This window comes from Myotis brandtii, unplaced genomic scaffold, assembly GCF_000412655.1.
Source record: "Myotis brandtii unplaced genomic scaffold, ASM41265v1 scaffold236, whole genome shotgun sequence".
Lineage (NCBI taxonomy): Eukaryota > Metazoa > Chordata > Mammalia > Chiroptera > Vespertilionidae > Myotis > Myotis brandtii.
In genome coordinates this window covers 540,440-560,837 of record NW_005358901.1, presented here as the reverse complement: position 1 = coordinate 560,837, position 20,398 = coordinate 540,440, and the positions used below count along the sequence as shown (strand labels likewise).

At 45.1% G+C, this 20,398-nt stretch overlaps 1 protein-coding gene across 1 annotated transcript in view; it reads right to left on the bottom strand.

The window, feature by feature from the left end:
- Window positions 1-1,864: 1,864 nt before the first annotated feature.
- TRIM35 (tripartite motif containing 35) overlaps window positions 1,865-20,398 on the bottom strand; it is a 19,161-nt gene continuing 627 nt past the window's right edge. Inside the window, exons 2-7 of the mRNA XM_014540047.1 lie at window positions 19,831-19,877; window positions 9,136-9,231; window positions 6,289-6,519; window positions 5,073-5,095; window positions 4,142-4,260; window positions 1,865-2,767 (exon numbers count right to left, since the gene is read on the bottom strand). Coding sequence (XP_014395533.1) covers window positions 2,190-2,767; window positions 4,142-4,260; window positions 5,073-5,095; window positions 6,289-6,519; window positions 9,136-9,231; window positions 19,831-19,877 — 1,094 coding nt within the window. The 3' untranslated portion in view covers window positions 1,865-2,189. The remainder of the gene's footprint in view (window positions 2,768-4,141; window positions 4,261-5,072; window positions 5,096-6,288; window positions 6,520-9,135; window positions 9,232-19,830; window positions 19,878-20,398) is intronic.

Genomic DNA, 20,398 nt, shown 5'->3' with positions numbered 1-20,398 from the left:
CAAGCCTAAGCCAGCAGTCAGACATCCCCCAAGGGCTCCTGGACTGCGAGAGGGCACAGGCCAGGCTGAGGGAGGAGTGGGGTCACTCATTCCAATAATAAAAAGGAATAAAGTTGAATACATGCTACAACATGGATGAACTTTTGCTTACGAGAACACTAAAAGGAAAATGTCAAAACAAGTGGGTTTTAGCTCAAATATTTTTATTTTCATAAAAGGGACCTAGCCTATCCAAATCAAGCTGTAAAAACACACAACTTTCCCAACATGTAAGATGGAAATAAAAAACATTTTTAAAAGTTTACTATAACTAACAAAACTTCCAGTCAAGATAATTACATGGAAATTATATTAGAAGGGCTTGATAAATACTTTGTTGTAGAGTGCGCACTGGCCTCACGTGTTTAGTATCAAAGTGCTTTGAGCTTTTCCAAGTCTGAGTCCTCTGGAGGGGCCGCTCACGAGTGTGTCAGCATCCCCACTCCCAACCTGCTTGCCTTTACTCAGCGGTATTTCCTACCACGTCCTTCCCGTGGCCCCTGCCAAAGTACTCACCACATTTATAACCAATTTATAGTTTTGAGTCATCATGTCTGTATAAAATATCCGTTTCTGTGAACCGGGGGCGCAGGCAGGACAAAGAATGTCAATCCTCGGTCAGGAACGCACTCCCCCAGTGAGAACATCGCTACTATAAAAATTATTTTCCTTTTACAATGCTGTCCCCAGGACATGGTGATTCAACCATTAAAATTACCTGTAGGCATGCACGAGGAAAAAAAGATGGAGGTACATATCCGGCAGGCATGGCAGAGGGAGAAGAAATCGGGATAAAAACACAAAAGGCAGCAGAACAAGAACGAGTATCTCCTTCCCTTCTCACTCCCTGCGCACCCGGACTGCACCCTTTCCTCCCCTTCTCCTACCTTTGTAACAGCGACGAGGAGTTTCCTCCACAGCAATTACGGAAGCACATCATCCTCCAGTCCTGCTGCCTCATTTACAGACGGGGAAACCCAGGACCAGAGAGGGAACGGGCCTAAACCATGGTTCTAAAATTGTGTTTTTTAAGTGCTCTGGAACCCTCTGTTCAGAGGAAATCATCCAAGAAATATAAAGAGTTAAATCAGAGTTGATCTGATGGGCATCCTCGCCTCGGGCCTCGAGGACCCCCAGGGAGGCTCTGTGAGGCAGTGTTAAAATACTGGTTTAAAGTGACAGGTGAGCCGAGTCCTGGTCCTGCCCCAAAGCCACAGCCATGGTCCTGTATTATATATATATATATTTCTACATTCTTGATACTCTGAAATCTGGAGCTCACTGACTATGGGAACTGCCTCTCCCAGGGTTAGCTACACTAACCAATCCTAAACCTGTCCACCCTGTACCTGCCTCATCTGTTCTTTCCTGTGAAAACACTACAGTCTCCTGCCTATGCACCCCCGTCACTCCCTCTGCCTCCTAGGGCAGTGGTCGGCAAACTGTGGCTTGTGAGCCACATGCGGCTCTTTGGCCCCTTGAGCGTGGCTCTTCCACAAAATCCCAACTTCTGCGCATGGGCCGCAAAGTTTCAATCGCACTGTACATGCGTGCCCGCACGTGGTATTTTGTGGAAGAGCCACACTCAAGGGGCCAAACCGAAGGGGCCAAAGAGCCGCCTGTGGCTCGCGAGCCGCAGTTTGCCGACCACTGTCCTAGGGGGACCTGGTGCTTCCCTCTGTGTCCCCCACCCCATAGCACGGCCCTTCCTCTTAGGAACAATAAGTACAAACTCTTCGCAGCGGCAGCTGACTCTTGTCTGTTGGCCTCATCATACCTGAATAATAAAACCTACATTAAAAACATTTTTAAAACAGGTCTTACTCTAGCGGCAAACTTTGTCCCCAGAAATCCTGGAGTTAGAAGGAAGGAAATTCACATCCCGAAGATGCCAGGACTCTGGGGAGAGCCTGGCCAGTAAGCTATCTCCTGGATGACGTTCAACTGTGGGCACAGAAAAGACCAAAAATGAAGAGGGGGGCTTGGGGTCTGGAGCCACGGAAAAGGGTTAGACAGTTAGTAGCAAGATCCTGGCAACAAAGCAGGACCTAGAGGTGTCCAGGTGAGTGTGGGCTTGAGAAAGAGGGACAGAAAGAAAGCAGGACCATGGCAGAACACCTGGGCAGCACCTGGCAGGCTCCCCGCCGGCCTCAGGTATCCAGCTCCTTCTTGACAGTGATGCGCAGGGGACAGATGCGCAGAGGCTCGGGGGGCCCGTTCCCCCGGGTGCCCCCCAGGTAGAAGTAGGGCCGCACCTCCCCAAAGCGGGCATGGAAGGTGTAGAGGTGGCACTGGCGCTCCGCATCGTAGAAGGACAGCTCGCCCTCCTCACATTCCAGCTCCACACGCAGGCGGCGTGGGATGGAGGGGACCAGTGGTGAGGTGGCCGGGTCTGAGGTCACGCAGTGGTCGCCCTCCACTCCCTGCGTGCGGCACAGGTACCAGAAACCAGAGCGAGTGTCCTGGTAGCAGCTGTGGGAGTAGCCCTCGGGGCCAGTTTCTAGGCACATGCGCACCACGCCCACCCGCCAGCTGGGCAGCCCCCCCAGGTCCACCTCCCAGGCGTGGGAGCCGTGGGAGAAGGAGCGGGAGCCCAGCAGGCAGGGCGCCGAGGAGAAGCGCTCCGGGTTCTCCACCTGCACTCGGTAGCCGTGGTTGGTGACACTGGTGAGGTCCTCAGACACAGCCAGCCAGCCCGCCGCGGTGTTGGGATCAAAGCTGAAGGGCACTGAGAGCAGAGGGAGAGAGTGGGGTAAATCAGGGAACCTCACATCCTGCCCTTCTGCCATGCCAGCTGATGCCCCGGCCCCCCAGACTGACCAACGGTGTCCCACCTGGCCCAGTGCAGGGAGGGAGCTGCCCTGGGCTGAGGGACAGGGTTATGAGTTGAAACGTGCCCCACTAAGAAAGATATGTGGAAGTCCTAACCCCTAGTACCTCAGAAGGTGACCTTATTTGTTTCAGATGTAATTAGACTGGAATATAGTGGGGCCTTAATACAATGACTGTTGACCTTACAAAAAAGAGAAGCAACACAGTGAGGGGAGAAGGTCATGTGACCACAAAGGTGGAGATAAAAGTGCTGTGGCCCCAACCCCGGATTGCCTGCAAACACCAGGAGTTAAGAAGAGACAAAGATCTTCCCCCACAGGGTTGAGAGGGTGCAGGACCCTGCTGACACCTAGATTTTGGACTTCTTAGCCTCTGGCCATGTGAGAATGAATTTCTGCCATTTTAAGACATCCAGTTTGCAGTCTGATTATGTCAGCCATCGGGAGCAATACAGGCAGGGATCCTGATGCTCACACAACTCCCATGCCGCCTTAGAAAAGCATGGAACATCCCCTGGGTCACCGACATTTCTCCCTATAAGAGTCAGTCAGTTTGGGCGGCCACAACAAAAGCACCGTAGACTGGGTGGCTCAAACAACAGAACTTTATTTCTCATGGTTCTAGAGGCTGGAAGTCCGAGATCAGGGTGCTCCCATGGCCAAGTTATGGTGAGGGCCCTCTTTTTGGTTTACAGATGGTCACTTTCCTGCTGTGTCCTCACAAGACGGAATGAGAGAGACGAAGTCAGCTCTCTCGTGTCTCTTCTTATAAGGGCACGGATCCCACCATAGGGCACCACCCTTATGACCTCATCCAATCCTAATCACCTCCCAGAGGCCCTGCTTCCAAACACCATCACATAGAAGGTTAGGGCTTCAACATATGATCTGGGTGGGGGAGGAGGGCATACAAACATTCAGCCACAGCACATGACCTAGTGATCGTGTGGGCTGGAATCACCTTGAAAGAGGCAATTCTTAACTGAGGAAGATTTGTATACACAATCCAGTTCTGAATAGAGGGAAGTCAGTTTCTTTTTCTGAAGAGGTGGCCACGTGTCAGGACCCAAAGAGGAAGGCGTCCTGCTAAGAGCAGTGGGGCAAGGAGTGGAGGAGGAGTTGGGTGCTGGGGCCCTGTCTGAACAAGGCAGCACTGGGGCCTTGTCTGAACGAGGCTGGAGAAAGTGAGGAAAGTGAGTTTAGCGAGCTCTCTGCCTTGCGTGAAGTGCCTCCCATGCCTGTACCACCTGCCCGCGCGCGCTCCCACTCACCAGTTTCAACAGACATGACCATCTTCTTCCAGACACGGTACTGCAGGGAGTCTAGGTACTTGCAAACGTTGATCAGCATGCCAGGCTGCACAGGCTCTGGCTCCATGGTGCAGAAGAGGCTGGGGAGGGAGAATTGGGTCTGGTGGGCAGGGCCGGGGTCATGCATCTGGGCCTAACTGGGTCAGCTGGATTTAACAAACAATAGGACTTCTTCCCTTGTCACAGGCCTAAATTCCCCACCACCTCACCCAGGACAAACCTAAACTGGGCTCTGATGAGAGGATGAGCCAGGAACCATCTGGGCAGCTCATACCGCTTCAAGATTCAGTATTAGGGCTCATCCTGCCCCAGCTGAGATAAATATAAATAGGAGGTACTCAGACATGGTTGCCTTCCTTGTGGGCAGAAATTACACTCACACATTTGCTCAAAGGATGTCTGAGTCAAAAGGGATCATAAAGGCCCTCTAGTCCAACAGTATGAGGTGTCACTGGCCTTTGCTTAAACACCTACAATGACAGGGAACTCACTACTGCCCAAAGCACTCTCTTCCATCTTCGTACAGCTCTGCCTGAGACACAGTTCTTCCTTACTCATCCCTGAGTTAAACCATCAACATCAGCCAGTATATGTCCAGAGGCTCTCGGAGGGAGGGTGCTGACCAAGAAACAAGCTTAAATGTTGGGACGACCTACTGAGAACTATGAGCCACGCGCAGGATGGCACTCTCTCTCCCTACCCCGTGGATAACAACACTGCACCAGTGGGATGCCTTGAAAGAGGGCTCTGTACACCTGGCCAGTCCCCATCACGCCCTCTGTCTTACACCCAGTTGGCTTTATTACATGCCTGGCCCTGGAGCCACTGGAGTTTGCACCCCAGGTATTTCTGCCTGCTCTTTCCCTCCCCTCCATCAACCCTGGCAACTTACCGGCGTTTTCGGCTCTTGTGTTTCTGAAAGAGAAAAAATCAGACACAAACATAGACACAGAGAAAACATGTAAGTTTCTGACCTCAAAAGGAGCCATACACCCAATGTTCATGTGTCAGAAGACTTAATAGCATTAAGATGGCCATAATCCCCAAACTGATCTAAAGATTCAATGGAATTTCTATCAAAATTTCAGAAACTGATAAGCTGTTCTAAAATTCATATGAAAATTCAAGGGACCCAAAATAGCCAAAACAATCTTGGAAAAGAACAAAGCTGGTGGCTCACACTTCCCTACTGAAAACTTAATAAAAGCAATAGTAAACAAGTTAGTGTGGTATTAACATAAGGATAGACATATGGACCAGTGGACATCGAAAGTCTACAAATAAACTGTCACATTTACCAGCAATTGGTTATCTACAGGGTGCCAAGAACATTCAATGGGGAAAGAATGGTCTAAACAAATGGTGCTGGGACAACTGGATATCCACATGCAAAAGAATGAAGTTGGATTCCCTTACACCGTATTAAAAAATTAACTCAAAATGGGTCAAAGACTTAAACGTAGAGATAAAACTAGAAAAATCATGAACTTGGCTTAGGCTATGGCTTCTTAGATATGACACCAACAGCACAAAGCAGCAGCAAAAGAAAACAGTTAAGGAGCACTTCATCAAAATGAAAAGTCTCTGTGCTTCAAAGGATGTCATCAAGAAAGTGAAAAAATAACTCAGAGATTGGAAGAAAATATTTATACATTATATAGCTGATAAAGGTCTAGTAGCCATAATATATATTAAAAAAATCTTACAATTCAACAACAAAAAGACAAACAGCCCCATTTTTAAAATGGCTAAAGGACTTGAATGTACATTTCTCCAAAGAAGATACACACAAATGGCAACAACTACATGAAAAGATGCTCAATGTCACTAGCCATCAGGGAAATGCGAATCAAAATCGTATGGGAGCCCTGGCCGGTGTGGCTCAGTTGGTTGAACATTGCCCCATGCACCCAAAGGTTGCTGGTTTGATTCCCGGTCAGGGCACAGTAGGGGGTATCCAAGAGGCAGCCAATCTCACATGGATGTTTCTCTCTCTCTCTCTCTCTCTCCCCAATAAAAACATATTGGGCTGCCCGGGGCTGCTGGTCTCAGGCTCCCACTGGTCCCTGAACATCTGGTCCCTGTCACTGAGATGATGAGCTCCTCACCATGAGAAAAGAAATATCATCTTCCTTCATCTCCATCTGCAGCCGCTCAATCTCATGGGCTAGAGTCTCTGTGTCTTTCTTGAGCTGCTTCATCTTCTCCTCCACCAAATGCTGCTTCTGCCTCGCCTCCTCAGCCATGACATCCAGGATGGCCTGCTCCTCCCCTCTTAAGAACTCTCGAAGCTTTTCAAACTCCTGCCGGATTCTCCTTTCCAGCCAGGTAGCCTCCACCTGCAGCAGAGAGCGGGAAGGAGGCACAGAGGATCAGACTGTGGAGGGAACCTAAGCTGTCACCTAGCCCAGTGACTCAGATTTTTAGCAAAGGAACTCGACTTTCAAAAGAAACCTATGCAGAACCCAAATGGATAAAATATAGATGAAGTTTTCTTATCACTAATTTACAAGTTTAAATTTGAAATAAGTCAAACAGCATAATGAAGTTGTTTTTGATTAATTTTTTAAAAGCTGAAATTGCTGCTTATATATGACAACTGTGGTCTTGTAACTTCCTCAATATATAATATTCTGTATCTTGTTTAAGCTGCACAACAGCAAAAGAAATCCTGAGTCACAGAAAAGAATTGATGCAAATAGCAACTATTTAAAAACAATTAATTGCTTTCCAATCTTAGGATTTCAAATTTGTTTGATCAAGAGGCTTACCAAAAGAGCAGCAGGAAATATTTATTTAAAAATAGAATCATTGCCCTGGCTGGGTAATTCAGTTGGTTAGAGTGTCATCCCGATATGCCAAGGTTGCAGGATCAATCACCAGTCAGGGCACATACAAGAATCAACCAATGAATACATAAATAAGTGGAACAACAAATCAATGTTTCTCTGCCCCCGTCTCTTAAATCAATAAACAAACAAAAACTGGAATCATTAATAATATGCATACTTAATCATAACCACAAAAAGCTTTAAAAAAGTAATAAAGGTAAATACTAATAAAGGTAAATATTTATTAAAATATACAAATTGTATAGTTCATGATGACTATCAGAAAAACACCTCAAAATGTGTGCTCTAGCAATGGAAGGTTAGTAAAAAAAAGTAATAAAGGTAAATACTAATAAAGGTAAATACTTATTGATTAAAATATACAAATTGTACAGTTCATGATGACTATCGGAAAAACACCTCAAAATGTGTGCTCTAGCAATAGAAGGTTAGTAATCCATATCTTTTTTTTTAAAAATATATTTTATTGATTTCTTACAGAGAGGAAGGGAGAGGGATAGAGAGTTAGAAACATCGATGAGAGAGAAACATCGATCAGCTGCCTCCTGCACACTCCCTATTGGGTATGTGCCTGCAACCAAGGTACATGCCCTTGACCGGAATCGAACCTGGGACCCTTGAGTCCCCAGGCCGACGCTCTATCCATTGAGCCAAACCAGTTAGGGCAGTAATCCATATCTTTGGATTGAAAATTCAATATATGTTTATGGCTCTGACAATCTGATGATAAAATGGTTCACTGAAAAAGTGAAAATGACCAAAAAAAGTGAAAATATTTCATTGAAAAAGAAAAGATAAAGTAGGAAAAATATTTTCCCATATATAAATATATATAAGAACATATTATTCTTAATATACAAAGTGCTCTTATGCATCCACAAGGAGAAAATATAAATATTCCAAGGAATGCAAATGGCTATTATACTTGTGAAAGGATGTACAAACTTAGTAAAAATCCAAGAAATGCAAAGGAAGTGAGACAGCGCTATTGAAATATCAAGCTAAAAAGTCTGATAATGTACAGTGGAAGAGAGAGTGAAATCTGGGATGATTCTTATCACACAGGAAGATAAAAAACAGAGCAGGCAGGAAAAAAACAGCCAGAAGACTTAGCTCATTTAAGGAACAGGAAGAAGGCCAATGTGCCTGGAACTGAGAGCACAGGCCAGCCTGAGAGGAGATGAAGTTGAGGAGCAGGAAGGTGTTGGATGAGGGCCTTGGAGGCCATGGTGAGGAGTCTGGATTATATTGTGGGTCATGGAAGCCATTGGACAATTATAAAGAGAGGAGTGACACGATCGATGCATTTTCTAAAAGAGCAGGTCACTCTGCAGAGAGTGGACTGCAGAAGAAGAGTGGAAGGAAGTGCCCCAGCTGGTTTGCTCTGTGGTTAGAACATTGGCTTACAGACTGAAGGGTCTTGGGTTCAATTCTGGTCAAGGGCACATACCTTAGATGCAGACTCGATCCCTGGCCCCGGGTGGGGCACGTGCGGGAGGCAACCAATCGATTGATGATTCTCTCTCTGTTTCTCCCCCTCTTCCACTCTCTCTGAAAATCAATGAAAAAAAATATACTCAGGTGAGGATTAACAACAACATAAAAGAGTGAAGGAAGCATGGGGCTCAGGTAGGAAGGCAAGTGAGAAAAGACAGTGACCTGGACTGGGATGGTGGCAGTGGATACGGAGTGTAGGATGGATGTGATCGTGATGTATTTTGGAGATAGAGGGGACAGAACTGCTGATGGAGTGGACACAGAGAGAGAGCGGGAAAGAGTAATAACTAATGAGCCCAGGTCATCACTGGCTTGAGTACTCAGGTAGATGGAAAAGTGTGCCACATGCTTAAGTTAGTCTGAAACCATAGTGCAGGTGGCTTTTAAGCCACTCCTGTGGCTACTGGCATGGCATGCACAGGTATTTAAAGAGGGCCTGGCAGCACAGCCATAATCAGAGTCTGAGAGCATGGCTGTACTAGACCGTCAGGGCTGGGGAAGGCCGACTCTGTGTCAACAGCCATGACCAGGGCCAGCCCCCCTCACCTACCCGCAAGATGGCCTTAGGTGGCCCCACTGTTCCACACAGCCGGAGCACTCACTTACCTGATTGTGCTTGGCAATGGCCTCATAAGAGCGCCGCATGGCCCAGAAGGCCTTGGCTTTCTCCCGCAGCGAGTGCTCCATGTTCCTGCACTTAGCCTGATGGGAAGAATGAGAGAGAGGCAAGAAGGTAGGTTACCATGTTCCTGCACTTAGCCTGATGGGAAGAATGAGAGGCAAGGTTGGGGTGGAGGCCAGACTGGGAGGACGACACATTTACAACTCGAGTTCCACTTCCACAAGGGTACAGCTCAACCATAATTACTGAACCTACTCCGTCCACACACTGTAGGGAACAGCAGGAATACGGCCCTGACCTTGAACCATGTTTACAGCATAAAGGGCTCTAGGATATCCTCTAACTCGAGCGTTGCTTTATTCCTGCTACAGGTACAGAGACAGGGCTAAGAAAATCAAGGGACCTATTCCTCCTCAAGTTGGTCACAGTACAGCAGAGAGGGGATGCATCCTGCTCAGGCCTAAAGCTGGTCCAGACTCGGCCTGAATCTGGAGCTGTGTGTTTAACTGTAAAGACCATGTGCCCACAGCCTCCCTTTGTGACTTTCTAAACCGGACTGGCCTGCAGTCACTAATCAGCAGGTCCAACTACAGGGTTCATCCAGTTATTCCCACGGGTCCTTATCTAAACTGTCTCGCAAATCCCAACCTTATCCCAATATTCTAATTGTGCTTTGACCATGTGAAATACTTTAATTAGCAGATTCAAACACCTTTTTGTTTAATAGTTTTTGTTTTTTAAACTTTAACCACTGCTCTGATCTCCTTGGACTCCTTGAAGCACTGGGACTAGTTTTAGGTTGAATTCTCACCCTTTGTATCCAGAGCCTAGCATCTTCTCTCTATATCTTTTTCTCTCTACATTCTAAGAAAGCTTTTCAAGTTTTTTATTTGTTTTGTTTTGAATCCTCACCTGAGGATATGTTTCCACAGATTTCTGGGGGGGGGGGGGGGGAGAGAAACATCGATGTGAGAAACACCGATCAGTTGCCTCCCATACGCACCCAGACTGGGGATTGAACACGCAACCTTTTGGTGTATAGGATCACGTTCCAACCAACTGAGCCACCTGGCCAGGGCTCAAGTTTTTTTCTTTGAAAAAAAATAAAAATAAAAAATAACAATTCTAGCCCTAGCCGACTTGGCTCAGTGGATAGAGCATCATCCTGCGGACTGAGGGGTCCCGGGTTCGATTCTGGCCAAGGGCACATGCCTGGGCTGCGGGCTTGATCCCCAGTAGGGGGCGTGCAGGAGGCAGCCGATCAATGATTCTCTCTCATCATTGATGTTTCCATCTCTCTCTCCTTCTCCCTTCCTCTCTGAAATCAATAAAGAAATATATTTAAAAAAATAACAATTCTAATAACATTAATTATAAATGACTACCATTTATTGAACATTTACTATTTGCCAGGGACTATGCTAATTACTTTACAAATTATGTCACTTAATCATCATATCCCTATTAGGTAAGTATTATTATTAGCCCCATTTTAAAGATGAAAACAAGTGAAGCACAAGAAAGGGGAAGTGATTAGCCCAAGGGTACACAGCTAGTATGTGGCAGAATAAGAATGTGAACCTAGACCAGTGATGGCGAACCTTTTGAGCTCGGCGTGTCAGCATTTTGAAAACCCTAACTTAACTCTGGTGCCGTGTCACATATAGAAATTTTTTGATATTTGCAACCATAGTAAAACAAAGATTTATATTTTTTATATTTATTTTATATATTTAAATGCCACTTAACAAAGAAAAGTCAACCAAAAAAATGAGTTCGCGTGTCACCTCTGACACGTGTATCATAGGTTCGCCATCACTGACCTAGACAGTGGTGGTAGGCAGCCCCTAAGATGGCCCCAGTGATCCCTCACTCCTGTGAGATGTTTGTTGTTTTAAGCTATCAAATCTGGGGGTGATATGTTATACACCAATAGATGATAGAGATTTGTCTTCAAAAGCCTCATCCCCACCTGGACCTGATTTGGATGAGATGATTCTGGATTTTGAGCTGATACTATAATGAGGTGAGACGTATGGGGATCTTAAGAGGGGGTGAGTGTATTCTGCATGTGGGAGGGATATGAATCAGTGGGGGCCAGAGGACAGAATGAAGGAGGCAGCCTATAAAATGGCTCCAATGATCCCCACCTCCTGGTATTCATGCCCTAGTAAAAACCCCTCCCCTGTGGACTAGAGCTAGTGATTTGCTTCTAACCAATCAAATATGGCAAAAGTGATGGGATGTCACTTCTGAGATGAGATGACAAAAAGGCTGTGCACACCTTCTCTCCCTCACTTACTTGATCTGGCCTATGGAGCAGCCCATGGGGCAAGGAACTGAGGTGGTCTCCAACCAACAGCCCTCGAGGACCTGAAACCCGCCAGCCACCCCCCCAGCGAGCCTAAACGGGGGTCTTGGCCTACTTGAGCCTTCCGCTGAGACGCGGCCTCGGCAACACCTTGATAGCAGCAGCATGAGGCCCTGAGGCAGAGGCACGCAGCTAAGTCATGCTCACATTTCTGACGTACAGAAACCATGAGATAATAGATATATTTTTTTTGTTTTAGGTGGCTATGTTTTGCAGTAATTTGTTACACAGCAACAGATAACTACTTGCCTATCTGTCCTACTCCACAGCCCATTCTTTTAACTGCTATGCTACAGAAAACAAAATAATGACTGATTTCATTTTCTGCAGGTTTTGCTTTCTTTTCATTCTGGATATTTTTATGTTCTTCTTGGGAATATTTAATAGATTTTTAAAAGTACTGTTTTTTTTTTTATAGTATATCACCACTTAATGTAGTTTGACACACTAAGGTGGTGTGTGTCCTCAATAGCAAAATAACATTAGTATGAGTGTCCCACATAGCCACTGAAATATCATCCTGTTTTATTATATTGTTACAAAATCATGCGATAAAGTTCAAGAGGACAATTCTATGATTGTCCACATAAGTATGAATGATAGAAGTGAAGCAACTGCCCACACACATTACCTAGTGTTGTGCTGCCCCCAAACACAGCCCGACCCTCTGGCCTTCAACCTTGACAGTTAGGGAGTTGTAGGACAATGAAGATAGATAAGAGGGGGTGGCAGTCCCTTGTCCTTCCCACACTTTTCAATCACCTGGAGATTTCTGGTTTAATGCAGCTGGTGAGATCAACAAAAAATGTTATTATTATCAGCAAGCAGTTATTATTGAGCCTGTTACATTCCTACAAGGTAGGCCCTGTATTCCTATTACGCAGAGGAGGAAATAAGGCCCAGAGGAGCTAAGCAACTTGTCAGAATTACACAGACTGTAGCAGAACCAGGAATTGTACTCAAAACTGTCCAATTCTACAGGCCACATTCTTAACCACAACACCACACACCCTATTTCAGTATTGTTTTCCTCTTTTCAAACCTTATAACTTATTTATAATTCCTGATTTACTTTATTAGCTAGGATCTCCATTACAAAATTGAATTGAATTGGTCAAAATGGGCATTCCTGTCTTTTTTTAAAAAAAATCTCAATAAGAAAGCTTTCAATGTTTCACCATTAAATATCGTATTTTTTGTTATACACTTTTTGTTAGATAACCTTAATCAAGATTAAGGAACTTCCTTCCATTCCTTGTTCACCGGTGTTTTTTTTTTCCTTTTAATTCCAAAAGGATATTGAATTTTGTCAAATACATTTTTAATCAATTGTTATATCATATTTAAGTGGCACAGAATTGAATTTTGGTTTCCTATTTAGTCTAACAACTTTTGTCACTGAACTGGAATATTTAACATAATTACTGATATATCTGCATTTAAACTTACATTCTTGTTCTGTGCTATTTGCCCTGCTCGTTCAATATTTCTTTTTCTGTTTCTTTTTGCCTTTTTGAAAAATTTACTATGCATTTTTATCTCACTTTTCCCCCTTCTCTGCATTTAGTGGTTAACCTAGAAAATACATTAAAAGTATGAATTCAAATGAATCTAAACCATATACTTTTCATGTTTGCTTTTGATATCCTAGTTTTAACATACTTGTATCACAACTGGACCCACCATTCAGGGACCCAATTACCTGCTTGTAGCCCACGAAATGCCTGAATGAGCAGAAACTGCAGGGTCACTAATGAGGGCTCTAGTGTGAAGCCCATCTGGACTAATAGTTATCACTGCCCTGGGTGGCTGAGTGGCCCATGACACATCTGGAATGTCACCCAGGCCCCAAACCCCAAAGAACAAATGAGCTCTGATTTTGGCATCAAATTATAACATTCAATATTATTTAGTTATCAATACACAGAAAAATATGAAGTTTTTATTTACACTACAGGATTCAGAATGTGATTATATAGCCTATATGGATATTTTAGAAATTACAATTTGATTCCTTATGCAGCAAATTTCAATAGCATATTTAATACATCAAGGATTTTACAAAATGGTTTTACCCAAGTATCTGTTAACTCAGGTGCTATAACAGAAAGTGGGAACGGTGAAGGTGCTGGTAAGAGAAAGAATAACTATGATTTCCCAAGATTGTCACAGGACCCTTGCAAGTACTTATCAAAGTGCTAGGGCCGTGTCTGAAGCTAGGGCTGTCAGGCTCAACCCAAGTTTTCTGTCCTCTGAGGTCCTATATATGTTTCTGACTTATCTCTACCTGTTTCACTCAACTATCACATCGTAGCCTTGAAAACAACTCAGGCCTCTTCATTTCCTCCAGGAAGCCAGCTCGATCTCTCAGGACAGTTCAGATGTATCTCCGTGGGCTCTCACAGCTCCCGGGTACACCTCTATCACCCCACCCACGACTCTGGATAATCACCTCATGCTCTTGGAAAGACTGCAGGCTTCCTGGGGCAAGTCCTAACACCTCGTCCTCTCAACCTACCAGAATGGCGCTCAATACACGTTTGCAGGAGTGAAGGCTTGCTCTGCAGGGGTAGAGACTGTTTTGCCTACTGCATATCCCCAGGTCTTAGCACAAAGTAGATGCTCAACTAACTACTTGCCTAGTCAATCAGTGCACTGAACACCCATGTTCTCTCTACTATGACACATCACCTCCTGGACTGGAAGCTAGAAAAACTGATTCGCACCCTTGTTTTTGTCACTAATCACTGGTGAGAACTTCTCTCTCTGTGGCTGTTAGGCTCCTCAACTTCAAGATGAAGGCATGCAAGTTTCTATGGTCTCTCAAATTTTCCCATGAAAATGATGAGTGTAGTTTCCTCTGTTTATGTTTACTGGTCCATCACCAGGGTTTCCTACCATCTGCCTCTAGTTCATGTCTTTTTTTCTATCTATTTCAAACATTTGATTTCAGGCAGATTGCTGTAGTAGCTAAGAGCTCTGGCATGGCACCTGGCCACCCAGATTCAAATCCCAGCTCCTCCACTTATTAGTGAGTGATCTTGAGCAAGTTTCTTAACTTCTCTGCGTCTCTGGGGTGAGAATACTCTCTAGCTCATAGAATGGCTGTGAAGATCCAACAAGTCAGTCCATGCAAGTGCTTACAAGAGTGCCCCAGGCACGTGTTAGTTCTTACTACTATTAAGTACCACTTATTGCCAGGTAACTTACCTCTCTTACTGGTTATTTTCCAGGTTTCTTCATTTATTAATTGAGATATAATTCACATATAAAATTATATTAGTTTCAGTTATACAACATAATAACTGAAATGACTTGACATCTGAATATATTACAAAATGATCTCCACAATAGTTAACATCCATCACCATAGTTATAAAATTTTCTTGTGATGAAAACTTTTAAGATTTACTCTCTTAGCAACTTCAAATACGCAGTACAGTATTATTAATAATAGTTACCATGATGTACATTACATTCTATGACTTATGTACATTAAGTTTATACCTTTGGGCCACCTTCACCCATTTCGCTTACCCCCCTCCAGGCTTCTTATCCTAAATGGGTAACACAAATGCACCTGAGATAACAGATCCCTTTCTTATCCAACTCCAACCTAGTCTCCCCAACCTTCCTCTCCCATGGAGTTCAGCCCTAAGAAGCAGGTGTCTACTAAGCACCTAGTGCTGGGGGCCCTGTACCTCAGGAGCCTTCATGAGCAGTGTTCAGTAAGACCCCATTCTGTCCCCCGGCACATGCCTCGCCAGTAGGAAATGAACATCCTGCAGTGTCACTTGGATCTGGTAGGGCCTGGCCCATGAGGGTTGGAGAGGATGTGGGATGGAGGTGAACAGTTAGGAAACAAGGGGAAAGAATTGTAAGGGTAAGACTTAAGAAGTGCTTGGCCTGGCCGGTGTTGCTCAGTGGTTTAGCGATGACCCATGAACCAAGAGGTCACAGGATTGATTCCCAGTCAGGGCATATACCCAGATTTCAGGCTCAATCCCAGATAGGGGGCATACAGGAGGCAGCCAATTGATGTTTCTCTCTCATCAATGTTTCTATCTCTCTATCCCCCCTCTTTAAAATCAATAAAAACATATTTTTAAAAAATCTTAAAAAAAAAAAAAAAAGAGTGCCTGGAATACTCCCAGGTAAGATTGAGTCTAAGAAGGTAACCTTGGAAGGGAAAGGGGTGGGGGGAGAAAGAGGCTGGAGGGTAGAGGATGGCCATCAGGTCAGTCCATGGGATGGATACGAAAGGGGTCTTGACAAGGCAGTTCAGAGGCCTGGGACTTGGTGCAGGCTCAGGGCAGGTTTGCTTTGGAGATGCAAACCAGCGTGAAGGCTAGACTGGGGACTCAGGAAGCCCGAGTTCTAATCCTAGGTGTTCTACATTCAGTCCCCGTGACTGGCATGAGTCACTGTACTTCTCCAAGTTTCCGTTTTCTCATTAGTCAAATGTAATCATCTCCTTACAGCCCCCGTGGCTCTGGGTCTAAGTATTTGGGGGATTTGCAAGTTTTCCATGAGTGTTTGAAATTAGTGTTTCACTTAGTGACAACCTAAAAAAAACCCTAAGATAAGCCTATTGTGAATCACTTTATAAACTGTGCTGACGCACACTTTAGGTTCCTATTAACTTCAGTGCCAGTGTTTGTATTTTCTCAACAACTTCCTTGACACCAGGCTATACTCTTACAATGTCTTGGCCTAATAAAAAACAGAAATACACTTTACAGGTGAAGGATATATTAGACCCAAACTAGGCCAGTTATATCCCAGGAAAGTTTCAGTTCAGCAAACAGGGAAGTTTTGGCTGGTGAATCAAGTCACTTTGAACAGGGAAAAGGGGCTTTACAGCCACCCAGAAACAGCATTTTAGCTCCAACAAAATAAAGCCCTGTAATTAATATTTTAACTAGGATTGTACTGACTTTAGTTTTATTTGTACTTAATCTGTAAATTTATTTTGGTTTTATTATCTCTATGTGGTATAAGCAAGAGGAATTCACACTAGTTTTGTGCTTGTATGTAAGGAATGATAATTTAAGACATACTGTTGGAATATTTGTTCCTTTAAGAACGTGTACAGCTCTAGCTGGTTGAGGCAGCCAATCAATGATTCTCATCATTGATGTTTCTATCTCTCGTCTTCTCCCTTCCTCTGAGTCAATTAAAAAAAAAAAATATATATATATATATATAACGTGTACAAATACTAGAGGATTTTGTAAGGTCCCCTAAAGATCCAACACACACTTCAAAGCTCTGGTTTAAACAATGTCACATTCTGAAAGCTCATCAGTCCTTTCCTTCGTACCCCATGGCACGCAGGACAAAATCCCAGCCCTCACGTGCCCTCAGTCCTCATCCAGTATGTCCTTGGGTTGCTGCGAAATCATTTCCTCAGAAACCTTTCCCCATGCCCATCAGACAAGAGCAGGCCTCCTTGGAACAACGGCCCACACATCCTATTGTCCTGCACAGGAATGTCACAGTCTGATACTATACTTGATCTTAGCCAAATGGCCTAGAAGAAGCGATAGGAATGTCACAGTCTGAAACCATGTAACTGTTAGCGTGATTATTCAGTCATGCTTATCAGACTCCAAGAAGGCAGGGGTTAGGACTGCCTGCCCTGTCCTCTAGTGCACATACCGTGCCTGGCACATAGTAGGCACTCAATCAGCCCACTGAGAGTTGTTGTTCTCCCCTCAAGACTCTATGTTCCCACACACATAGTCAACTGCCTTCACAGCACCTGGAACAGAGGACCAGAGGGGAAAGTTTTACCCTGAGACCAGAGAAGCTTCTCTGAAAGCCCATGACCAGAGTGAGGGCTGAACAAGGCCCAGGAGACTCCACAGTATCTGCTCTGTGACTTTGGACAGGCTTCTTAACTTGTCTGAGGCTCAGCGTCTCTGCCTCTAAAACGAGATAGCACCTACCTGTAGCAAGCTGAAGAATGGTTTCCCCAGAGTTGCCAATCCTAATCCCTGAACCTGTGAGTATGTTACCTTATATGGCAAAAAGGACCCTGTAGGTGTGATTAAATTACAGATTTTAAGATGGGGTAATTATCCTGGACTGTCTGCGTGGGCCCCAGATAATTACAAGGGTCCTTGTAAGATGGAGGTAGCAGAGTTAGTTAGAAAGGTAGTGGAGCAAGAATCAGGAGTTGGAATGATGTGCTTTAAAGATGGAGGAGGGGCCTCTAAAAGCTGGACAAGGCAGGGCAATAAATCCTCTCCTAGCCTCCACAAGGCATGTCGTCCTGCCAACACCTTGACTTTAGCACTTCTGACCTCCAGACTTGTAAGATAATACATCTGCGCTCTGTTAAAAACAACGTTTGTGCTGCAATTTATTACAGCAGCAGCAGGGTATTAATACACAACCTCACAGGGTTTTTGTGAGGATTAAAATTGTTGACAGGTAAACACTTAAGAGCACCTGGCACAGAGTAAATGCTCAAAATGTTGGCTGATATGATTATTTTTGCCGAATTCTTCATATGGGTGTCAAAGTGATCTTTCTAAAGCACACATGTCATCACAAAACCCCTATGTAAAAGCTTTCAGGTGCCCATAGCACACAATGGAAAGACCCCCTCAGGGCCAGACCTCTCCAGCCTTCCCATACTGCTCCCCGACAACCACTATCCACTTCAATCATGCAGAACTACAATTTGTCTATTTACTGTCTGTCTTCCCCCACTGCCAAGAGACTCCATGGGGTGAGATCTCTGCCTTAGTGAACTCCGCAGCATCAACACCCAGAAGAGGCCCTGGAACACAACAGGCCCTTGATACACAGTTGTCTAAGACACGAATGAGCTCCACCCTGCGTTAGGCTGAGCACACGTAGCTTGCACGCTCCTCAGATCTTTCAGGTCTAGACTCCCGACCCCCTCAGACATTGCCCTGAGTGCCCATGGATCTGACAGCATCATTCCTCTGCTTAAAACCCTCAGATTGCTTCCTATAGTCTTTAGGATAAATGCCAAGGCTTGGGGCCTCCTGGTTCTTTTTGTATCTCCATCCTCATTCTAATTACTCTGTAATGCTTCCGGTGCTTGGAAAGGCAGGCCTCCCTGCTCTGGACCCTTACACATTGCTGCTGCCCCTCCCTTACCCTCTTCACCTGGCTAACACTTCCTTATTCCTCTGGTCTCTGCTTGAAGCTCCTAGAAGATATAAATTATTTATCTCGTGTCCTGTATTGTCCCCAGGGCCCAGCAATACCAGACATCTGCTGAATAAATAGAAAGTTGTCATTAGATCATATATACTTCCCGGTGTCTGGCTCACTGATCTTGAATCTGGCTTAGTCCAGACCTGGGGGTTTTACCTTGGTACCCTTTGCCTTGACCCCTGACCCTCTTCCTGAGCTGTACCTCTGCCAGCCCCATAGTGATTACTCATGACTTGATCCTCTTCCTTCACCCCAGCCCCCAGACTGCTCAGCACTTACTTTAGCTGCCCCAAATCAGGACCTGGCACCTATGCCCGTGGAAATGGGAAAAAGCACTGTTGTTAAAACCAATAAGATAGCCCCCAGCCACATCAGTGTTCAATGCATACTGATGACATTCCCCTTTATTTGAACTTTTGTCAAAATGTGTATGAAACTTTACATATTTCAATGTTTAATAATCAACTTTTGATATATCTTAAGAAAGTCACTAAAACCAACTAATTAAAACAGTGTCTGTAAACCAGGCAGTAGGGGGTTCTTGCAGCACCTCCTTTTCAATACATTCAGCTTCCTACCACCTAACCACTGTTCTGGCCAAACTGTGGGTCTAACCAATGTATTATAGATGACAAAATAAATTAGTGTTTCGCACCCTGCACAATTTAAAAAAACAACAAAAAACAAAAATGCAACATAAAATGCCAATGATCATTTTCACAGAACTTTTGTTTCAACTGATACATTAGTTACTAATGATTAGTACATGAATGTTCTGGGTCATAATGGAGAAACTATTTCTCATTATGGGCTAAGGTTAAAAAAAAAATGTGAAAACTCCTGAGTTGGCTAATCCTTATTTTCTGATCGTTTTCCCTCCCGACACCAAAATATTCCCCGTTGTTAGTTTGGCCCAGTAAGTGGCTCCTGTATTTATAGCCCCTGGCACTCTAGGCATTGGGATGCTGATCCAGAATAAGCCAGCTGGCCAGGGCCAGAGGCCTCCCCACAGCTACACAATGGATGGGCCAGCTGGGGAAGCAGGTGACCAACACTGAGGATCTCAAAGCTCCACATCCACCGCCAGGCCGTGGGCTCCTGCACCTCTCACCTGCGGGTGCCCAGCTCCAGGTTTCCTGAGCTTTATCCACACCCGTGCTTCTCAAAGAGGCACGGGCCACACCCCGCTGGCAGAAAGGGTGCATCCATCGCATAATACGTGGGTGGGGGCTGCCTTGAGAACTTCATGTAAGCCCAGTCCACACACTTCCTGTTTGCCTCTCTTCTCCCATCTCAGGCCCCCTTGGACCGGCTTTGATAAGGACAAAAAAAAGAAAAAAGAAAAAAAGAAGAAAAAAAAGGCAGCCTCTAGCCCCGCCGGTGTGGCTCAGTGGTTGAGCCCAGACCTAGGAACCAGGAGGTCAACGTTAGACTCCCCCTCAGGGCACAGGCCCGGGTTGTGGGCTTGATCCCCAGTAGGGGGCGTGCAAGGAGGCCGCCTAGCCACGATTCTCATCATTGATGTTTCTGGCTCTCCCTCCCCCTTCCTCTCAGAAATCAGTAAAAATATATTTTTTAAAAATGGCGCCTCCATAGGTTCCCAGAGTCATCCAGGAGTGGGTCCTGCGGCGACACCAGCCAGCTGGCTGCAGGGAGAGGGGCGGGCTGGGCACCCTCGG